Raw genomic sequence first — 8,673 nt, forward strand, 5'->3', positions numbered from 1 at the left:
TCTCTGCATTTCCATTCTGATGAGATTTTATAACTTAGTGTCATAAAACCGTAACTTACTTAACAGCTCAGCCTGTGCCATCTCATGGATTCATACACCAGAACATGTGTATTGCAAATCCTGACTATGTGCAACAGTCTGAGGACAGAGAAAAAGGCAACACTGAGATCTGCCTCAAAGCTTGGAACCTGAATTTGTCAAGGAATTCTTCCTGTTTCTTTCTCAAAGGGGTTATTGCTACCTGTGAAACACATTTAGATCTGAAAACTAATTCTGGGGATCCTTTAGAACAAGCCACAAAAGTCACAGCAGCTACTGAAGACATTTAACAACAATTTATATCTTTTTAGAAGGACAATCAAGGTCTTTTCAAAACCTTTCATCCCAGTTTTTACTATCATCATTTTACTATATCACTATCTAACTACTTCAGCAATTTAGACCAAAGAATCAGCAGATTTCCCAAACTGCTTAAAAGACCTAATAATTTTCATTCCTTAGACTGAGATACACAAAGAGCTGCTACAGGCCTGATTATCTGCATGGAAGTACTTAGGCAAACTTAATTAAGATATGAGACCTTACTCTTTTAGTTGGCAGAGAGTCAGAACAGTGCCACTGGAAAATAACCAGAAGGCAGGGTACAGGGCTTCAGTAAACTCGGTTTTGTATTTATAGATCAAGTTATGCTTCTCCCCCACAGCCAAGAAAATCACAAACCCTGCCTCGCAGTGGAGCAGCACACCAATCTTGGTAGCCTTTGTATTGGGTAAGCACTTTTCAACATCATTATGCCAGGATGATATTTTGTTATTAAACCACTCAATACACCAAGAATGGCTGTTCCGGCCCAGGCGGCTCTCCGGCCCGTTCCGCTCCATGCTGCCATAGCAGATGCCAATGCCACAGAAGTTGTTCTGTTGCATTTCCACTTCCCAGTAGTGGACGCCTCTCTTGAAGGACTGGAACCCCAGCACTTGGTAACAATCAGTGAAGCGCTGAGGGAGCTGGTTATACTTCATGGGGGTGTCTGAGACAGACATCTTGGTGTGTCTGTCAGACAGAATCACTTTGTTATGAGCTGTGTTGTAATCCAGCGTGATGTTAGCAGCATCTGCAATGGCATGAATCATGTGAAGGTACTGAAGGACAAAATATTCTTATTTATACTGTCCTGCCTAGGCACTTGTTCCTATGTGTGTTTATCTCCCTGCTCTGCTCTCCTCCACAGTGCAGGCAGTTCTTAGGTACACGGTAACAGCTACTGGGATCAGCTGCAAATCTGTGTTAGAAAGCAGGCAAATGGAGGGCAAGTTTTCTTTATTCCTTCATCTTCATGGGATTCCTTTGCCACCCAGATACATGGTGGCAGAAGAAGGGGATTGCTGATCTGGCAGTGAAAGGTACAGTATCTTAAGCAAGCCATCATGGGCTCCCATGAAAGCCTGAATTTCGTTTCAAAGGAAAATCCAGTGCATTACCTCATGTTTCTAGGCCACCCTAATGCAGTCATTCTGGGGGAAGCCATTACTGAGAAAACTTGATTTACCTTTGTAAAGATACATGAATACTGAAGATAAAATTGATTCACCTGGCAAAAGAACCACTTAGAAACCTCTTGCCCCCTTTTACTCCCCAAATTTCCTTCATTTGTAACAGCCAGTTGATAACCTCCTAAGCTAACCAAAACCCCCCAAAAGTGCTTTTGTCAGGTAACTATAGAGGGCACATAACCCCAGATCTTTAAGTAGCTCATCTTTAAGTAGCATAACATTGGGTGTCTTACACTGCAAAAGCTCCTCTCTGGATTTCTTCAGGAAGATGTCAAGAAGCTCTTTAACTTGGACGGCAGCTGCAGCAGTTGGTGTTCCCGTGGCTGGTGCTGTGCCAACAGGAGAAAAGAGAGTTTGGTGTTGGGAAGAAACCCTGCATATTTCGCACACCATCCCAGGCACACTCAGCTGGAGTGGGCCTCTAGAGGTTATCTGGTTTAGCCTCCTGCTCCATAGAGCATTAACTTCAGTATTAGCTCAGGTTGCTCAATCCCTTGTCAAGCTTTGAAAACCCCCTGTTGTCTAGGCAACCTCTTTCAGTGCTTGATCACTCTCACAGTGGCTAGTAAGAGACTTCTCAGAGCAGAGTTGAACTTCTGCTTAATACACCAATACTAGTGACCATCTGCTTACCATTGTAAGAGCAGTCAGTGGAAATTAGAGTAAGTGTGCTCAAAGTTTGGACTCACCAGTTTTAGCAGGTTTCTTTTTCTCCTCTGTAGGGGAAAATAAAAAGAGTGAACTGTGAGTTCGACTGAGACTGAGAAGTCACTGATAGACTATGCCTGCTGTAACACCATCATCATGGCTCTTGTGAAGCTGCAGCAGTAGATAAAGCCGACAGTCCAGCATGTTGAAGCCATGTTTCCCATACTGGAAAGCTACTCGTAAAGCACAACCTACTATTTGCTTCCTACTTCACAAGGTTATAAGCCTGGAAGGAGCTTCAGCTCTGCTTCAGGATGTAGTCTGTTAGGGTAAGTAGTAGTAAGTCTGTTCATGAGGCACATAGACTATTCCTTTAATTTTTGCAACAGAACTTCTAATGCAACAAGAGCTATGCATCCATTCAACTGCAGCATCCCAAACAGACCCTACCGAGTGCTCCACATCCAGAACTTGTGAATGGGAAGGACCATGTGTCAGGAGCTCAGTGGAAGGAACAGAAGTAGTTTCTTAACACTTGGGTTTATTTCAAAAAGAGAATATGGAGTATCTTCCAAACAGGCTGAGTGCCACATTAGTATCAGTATCTGGACAAAACAACACTGGAAGGCCCCAGTATAACCTGTCATGAAGACCATCTCCATCCACCCAACCTTAGACCATAGGCAAGACATAGCCAGTAAGAGGTTTGAGTAAGGCTGCTATTAATCACCACTTACTGCTATCTGCCTCCCCTGGCAAAGTGGCTTGGGTCTGCTGAGGGGTTGTTCTCTTTGTGGGTATGCTCTTGGGACAGGAGGAAAGGAAAAGAAGAGACCATGAGCAGCCCATAAGCAGGATTCAGTACACACAAATCCATCAAACAAGCCAACAGATGTGTAGTACAAATGAAAAACACCCTGTCAGAACCAGAGGCTGGGGAGGCTCAGCTCTGCTTTACAGGCCACGCTGACCACCACCATCATCACACACCAAGGGTATGTGCACCATTGTATACGTGCAGCTTGTGCTTTACAGCTCTCAGTAACAGCCCAAACACCCTCCCCTTCTCCTGACAAAGTGCTCACTACGTATTATCACTGCCTCACCACAAAAGCAAACAGCTCTTGGGTAACTCCCTGAATTGTTATCTGATGGTAAAACCACAGTTAGGAGGGGATGATGTTCTTTAGTACTTACGCGGTCCTGCAGGCTTTTTTACGTTTTTGTTTCGAGGAGCCCCAGGAGGGGCCTTAGTTTTTCCAGGTGTTACTCCTGCTGCAATAGTGATATTTCACATTATGGTTTGTATTGCCAGGAACAGTAAGGCATTAGCAAAGACATTTTTCAATCTTATTTTTCAGTTATGTGAATAGAACTTAAGTGATGCTTGGCAGAGATGGAAACTGCATAGAAAACACCCACGTCCCAGTCCAAAAGATACGTTTGCTTTACCAGGTAAGTAGGGCTTTGTTATTACACAATCAGCATCTTTACAGTTGGGTAACCACCATCTTATCGCTGTGTTTTATCTCTCTCCTCAAATCCACATCCTAACTGCATCCAACCCTGCTATGTAATAGAAGCATAAGTTATTGTAAGAAATAAAGGCTGAGCTATGCCAGAAGGGCAGAGTACCATGACACTCATCAGCTTATAGATGAAAGTGAAGAGACACTGGCACATTTTTTCTCCTAGTTTAGCCCAGACTGTAGTAGTTTTGTGTGGAAATAGAGGACCACAGAATTTGGAAGACACACTTTATCTTACCTGACTGTATTTGCTGCACTGGGTTTTGGGTGGGGTTTTTTTTAGGTTTCTGTGGGGGTTTTTTAATTCTGTTTAGATTGGAGGAGGAAGATCCCTCATTTAAGCTCAAAACCAAGGCAGGAAATGCCACTTTGCCCAGTGATACAGTACCTTCCACATTTTTCTCTTCAGATGGCATCATTGAAAGTTTCACAGTGTCTTTAAGGTTAACGGCGGACTGGTAAGAGGAATGTATCATGTTTTGGTCTATTTCAACCACAGGAACAAAAGCATCTTTTATTGATGTTTTTTGTAGTGCTGTTGCTCTCTGAAATGACAAACCGTAAATCTCATGCATACATAGGAAAATACAACCAAGTTAGTTTAAATGGGGTGAGGTTGTGCAAAGGAGCAAAGGCTACAGCCAGGCACGACCCATGGCAAAATTTCAGCAGCAACCACATGTATTGTTTCTTAACTGATACCTGAAAGAGCTATCAGACAATGTCACAGCACAGAGCTGCAACAGCTCATGGGGATGATCTCTCACTCATCTGGCGCTGCTGCTTGCAGCAGAGGTGGTGGCCGAATTGGGGGAAGCTACCAGACACCATTTCAGCCCTCCTTCATCAGTGTTTGTGTACTTTTCAGTACACCTGTTTATAGCAGGTTCTGGCACATGTCTGCATTACTGTTTGTAACTGTTCTGGAGAGCAGGACTACCACAGCAGGGTTCTGTTATTCTGCATTCTAGAAACATGAAGGATTGGATTCACATTTAAAGACATATTACCTTCAAAAACAGAAGGTCATCAACTTCAGTCAGTGCCATCTCAATCTGATCAGAGAGAGTCTGGATTTCATTCTTCTTACTTCCCAGAATGCCATAAATATATTCAAACTTACTTGAAACTCTGTTTTCTTCATCTGCAACTGCTTTCAAGATCTGAATTTCTCTTTCTTCAATTAAAGCTTTAATTTCTGAAAACTTACTTAGGATCATATCCTTCTGTTTGGAAATTGTCTCCTGGAGCAGACAAAAACAGACACTGGTTTCAAAAGCACAATTTGTGGACAAGGTACTGCTTACTACTACCACAGGAAAGCCTCTGAGGAACACATAGGCTTCAATTACTTGAAACAAGCAACAGAAAACCTCTATGTTTCTATGTAGTTTAGAAAGAAAGCTCCTTTACTCCCAAGAATTTAGGAGAATTCTGGGTCTCCAGACCCCAGCCATGGGGCAGTGGCCAGGCTGTGCTGTTGAGTGGTTACCAGCATCAGAATGCAGCTATGCCGTGCTCTCCCATGGAGCTGCCTGGCTCTGCCAGAACACCCCCTTTCTGTTCCTGCCAATGCAACCTCAGTACTACAGCCGTTGTCCCAAGGGTACAAGCATGAATGACATGCAGTTGCCAGTGTGTGCCAAGCAACCTGACAGCATTTTGAACAGTTACCCACTTACAGCAGCTTGGCCTTGGTTCATTCTCAAAGTGTTCATTGCCCGAGTAGCTTTTTCATTCTGATTATACAGCTCTGTGAGTCTCTTCTTCAGTGCCGCCTGCAATAGGATAGATCAGGAAGTATTTCAGAGAAGCAATTGCTATGTCTGCTCTGTCAGGTCATGCTTATTGGGGTAAGAATCATTTCTGCAGGAAGTTTTAAATCACCATTGTAAGCATTTAGTACTATTGGTTTTAAACCTACTGCTTCTTAAACCTTAGGGGATGCAAAAGCACTCTCCCAAATAAGTGTGGCTTGTGGAGCCTGCACCCTCCCCACAGCTCCACCTCTCCCAACAGCAAGATGCATGCTGTTGACTCACTCGACACGGACCAAGTGCTTTTACCAGCACAGCAGTTCTCAGTGCCAAGAATATACTTCACATTAGCTCTCAGGCTGGACTTCTTTAGTTCAAGGTGCTGCTAAGCCAAATCAGGAGGATTTCTGAGAACAAGCAGGATACATGCTTGCTGAACAGCTGTGAGGTTGGCCATGTAAACTTTTCAGGCATGCATCTACCCTCTGATTTTTAGCTGCACTCTAAGACAGGAAGGTCACGTTTCCTGCCCTTCCACTCCATGGAGAACCTCCTCCTGGCTTTTATCTAGGAGGATATTATTTTTATACTAGAGCTCTCCCTTGGCTGCTTTTGTAATTGTTTGTTTCTTAAGAATATACACAGTAAGGCCACACAGTGACCCCCATGCAGCAAGCAGCAGAGGGGCTCAGCGTTGGGGGGACACCCACAGAGGTGGCCTCGCCACAGCCCAGCCCAAACCAGGAACTGGCCCTCAACTCTGTGACAGCGCCTTCCCAGATCCTGGGAGCACCGTCTTGGAGAGAGGAGGAACACACAAGGAATGACTGAAGATATACTGTAGCACGCTTTGGAGGGCCGATAACAGTTTGCCAAGGCCAGGCACGAGATTTACAGTCCAAGTCTTGGTCCAGCCTCCCCCCTGCGTACCAGAGCCCATGACCAGCACCCAGGGTTCCACCAGGCCCTCGGGGACCAGAGCTCCCCTCTGGTCCCTCTCCCAGAACCCCCGAAGGAGCCGGCTGCCCCCACCGTTCACCTCGGCACTGGCTTTGGCCAGCTCCAGAGGGCTGGTGTTGCACAACTTGTGTCCGAGGAGGCAGAGGGAGCAGATGCAGCTGCCGTGCTGGCTGCAGAAGAACTCGAAGAGCTTGTTGTGCTGCGGGCACTTGCGCTGCTGCAGGTCGCGCAGCGGCGGGCAGAGCTGGTGGTCGCGGAAGGCCCGGCTCTCCTGGTGCGGCCGCAGATGCTCTTCGCAGAAGGACGCGGTGCAGGTGAGGCAGGTCCGCACGGCGGGTGCCTGCAGGCAGGTGTCGCAGAGCACAGGGCCCTCTTCCTTCTCCTTCTCCTCCTCCTTCTCTTCCTCGGCCTCGGTGCAGCCCTGGAGCTGCTGCACCAGCCGGCACAGCACCGTGTTCTTCTGCAGCTGCGGGCGGCCCATGAAAGTAGCCCGGCACTGCGGGCAGCTGAAGTTCTCCGATACCCCGGCCCAAAAGCGCTGCAGGCAGGAGGCGCAGAAGTTGTGCCCGCAGGGCACGGTCACGGGGCTGCTGAAGAGGCAGAGGCAGATGGAGCAGGTCAGTTCTTCCTCCAGCACTGACAATCCCGACTCCGCCATGGCCGCGGCTGCTGCTACCACAATCGAAACTTGGGCAGGAGCTTTCCCGGTATCTACGCGGCCCGTCCCCGCCCCGATGGGAGGGACGGCAGCCCCGGGCCTGGCCGAGCTGCCGCCGGGGACCCACCCACCCAAGGAACGGTGACGCTTCTCATCGCCGCCCCGGAGCGCACCCCCGGCCGCCTTCACGCCCCCGCCTCCAGTCCTCGGAGCCCCTTCAGTACAGCCCCGCTGCTGCGGCCTCGTTCACCGCTGCCACGTGTGACCCCGACGGCCACCGTGCTCAGCCCGAGCTGCCGCCAGCCCCGGCTGCGTTCCTGCGAGTACCGGGCTGGGGAAGAGCAAATAAGCTGTTGTTTGTGAAGCGCGCAGGTCAATGCACTGTGAGCGTGGAAACCATCTGAACGGAGGGTACTTGCTCAATTTTTCTCTTTTTCCCCTCAGTCTGTTGAATAATTGCTGTTTCTAGCAGGAACACTGGATGCTGAATAGCCATGTGTGCAAATACTCTGTCTTAACGAACCTGACTCCAAATTCTTCCAATGACCTCCTCATGCTCCCTCATCTGCCCTGATCTCTGATGTCGCAGGGACTTCTTCAGTGCCTTCCACACTTGCCAATAAATGAAATGGAGCAGCCCGGCACAAAGCCTGTGAGCCCTCCACCAAGAATTTAAGCAGTCTGGTGGTCTGCAGCAGAGGAAGCCATCTGCTCTTAACTTCATTTCCAGTGGCCAAAGGACACCTTGTGGAGAACTGCTGATGTTCCTTGTAATGTCGTAAAGAAGGTATTTGCAGGCAGCTGTGGGGGTTCTACATTGGCATTAGCTCTCAGAGACTTCAAAAAATGTTCAGGAATCATATAAAGCACTTGAAAGGGGCTTTTGTGGTTTGTCTGTTATAAGTACCGCATTGGAAGAAATTCCTAGCCACTTAGTTTAGAGGAGTAAATTAAATCTGAACAGTCACTGTAAACCTACATCATACAGATAACATTGACTTCTGCCTGTACCAACAATGTGCTCCAGGCTGGTAATCCTCATTCAGGGTGAACTATGGAGGGGTTGGTGTCCTGGACTCTGACTCATAGCTTAGTCATGGGACAACAGGAGACAACGAGCTGGGGTTAACAGAGGGGAGGCAGAGTTCGGGGGTTGGTGTGTGAGCTGCAGGAGGGTGGCCGGTTTAGATGGGTGCAGCTCCACTTAGTTACAGCACTGTTCGGATATGCAGCTCAGGACCCTGTAACTGCTGTCAGAGGAGATGGAAACACAGAAGGGTGCCTGAGAGGCGGTGGCTGACAGTGACTGCAGAGGACAGTACTCACCAGGAAGTGTGTTACCAAAGATGTGACCAAAGAGCAGCTGTTAACATTTACAATTGTTATTCTTCTGTAGGTGAACAAAGCACTTCTTCCTGGGCTTCACCACTGTCTTCTTCCAAAGGCTCAGCACTGCATTTTCTGCAGCGCTCACCTCATGCCTACTGATGCAGACAAAGGTATGCAGATGTAAAGGGTAAATACACACCCTCACAGTGGTAGCTTTTTGCTTCTGGAACAGAACACGA

The 8,673-nt window shown here is 47.6% G+C and overlaps 1 protein-coding gene across 1 annotated transcript; it reads right to left on the reverse strand.

The window, feature by feature from the left end:
* Positions 1–320: 320 nt before the first annotated feature.
* Positions 321–7,203, reverse strand: TRIM25 (tripartite motif containing 25). Its single transcript, XM_057418611.1, has 8 exons — positions 6,527–7,203; positions 5,413–5,508; positions 4,741–4,974; positions 4,119–4,275; positions 3,399–3,476; positions 2,243–2,269; positions 1,787–1,882; positions 321–1,114 (listed from the first exon to the last, which is right to left on the reverse strand). The coding sequence occupies exons 1-8, from the start codon at positions 7,103–7,105 to the stop codon at positions 582–584; spliced, it is 1,800 nt and encodes a 599-aa protein (XP_057274594.1). The 5' UTR covers positions 7,106–7,203; the 3' UTR covers positions 321–581.
* Between the last annotated feature and the right edge of the window lie 1,470 nt (positions 7,204–8,673).

The sequence above is a fragment of the Pezoporus wallicus genome, unplaced genomic scaffold (genome assembly GCF_028554395.1).
Source record: "Pezoporus wallicus isolate ANWC-B61680 ecotype Strahan unplaced genomic scaffold, APGP_CSIRO_Pwel_v1 contig_3710, whole genome shotgun sequence".
Lineage (NCBI taxonomy): Eukaryota > Metazoa > Chordata > Aves > Psittaciformes > Psittacidae > Pezoporus > Pezoporus wallicus.

Bases quoted from the DNA above. Each gene is read 5' to 3' on its own strand.
- TRIM25 (XM_057418611.1), bottom strand. From the start codon at position 7,105: ATGGCGGAGTCGGGATTGTCAGTGCTGGAGGAAGAACTGACCTGCTCC. The intron at 3,477-4,118 runs GTACTGTATCAC...TCACTATTGCAG, and splicing joins TGAAGAGAAAAATGTGGAAG to CAGGAGTAACACCTGGAAAA. The intron at 2,270-3,398 runs GTAAGTACTAAA...TTTCCCCTACAG, and splicing joins AAAAAAGCCTGCAGGACCGC to AGGAGAAAAAGAAACCTGCT.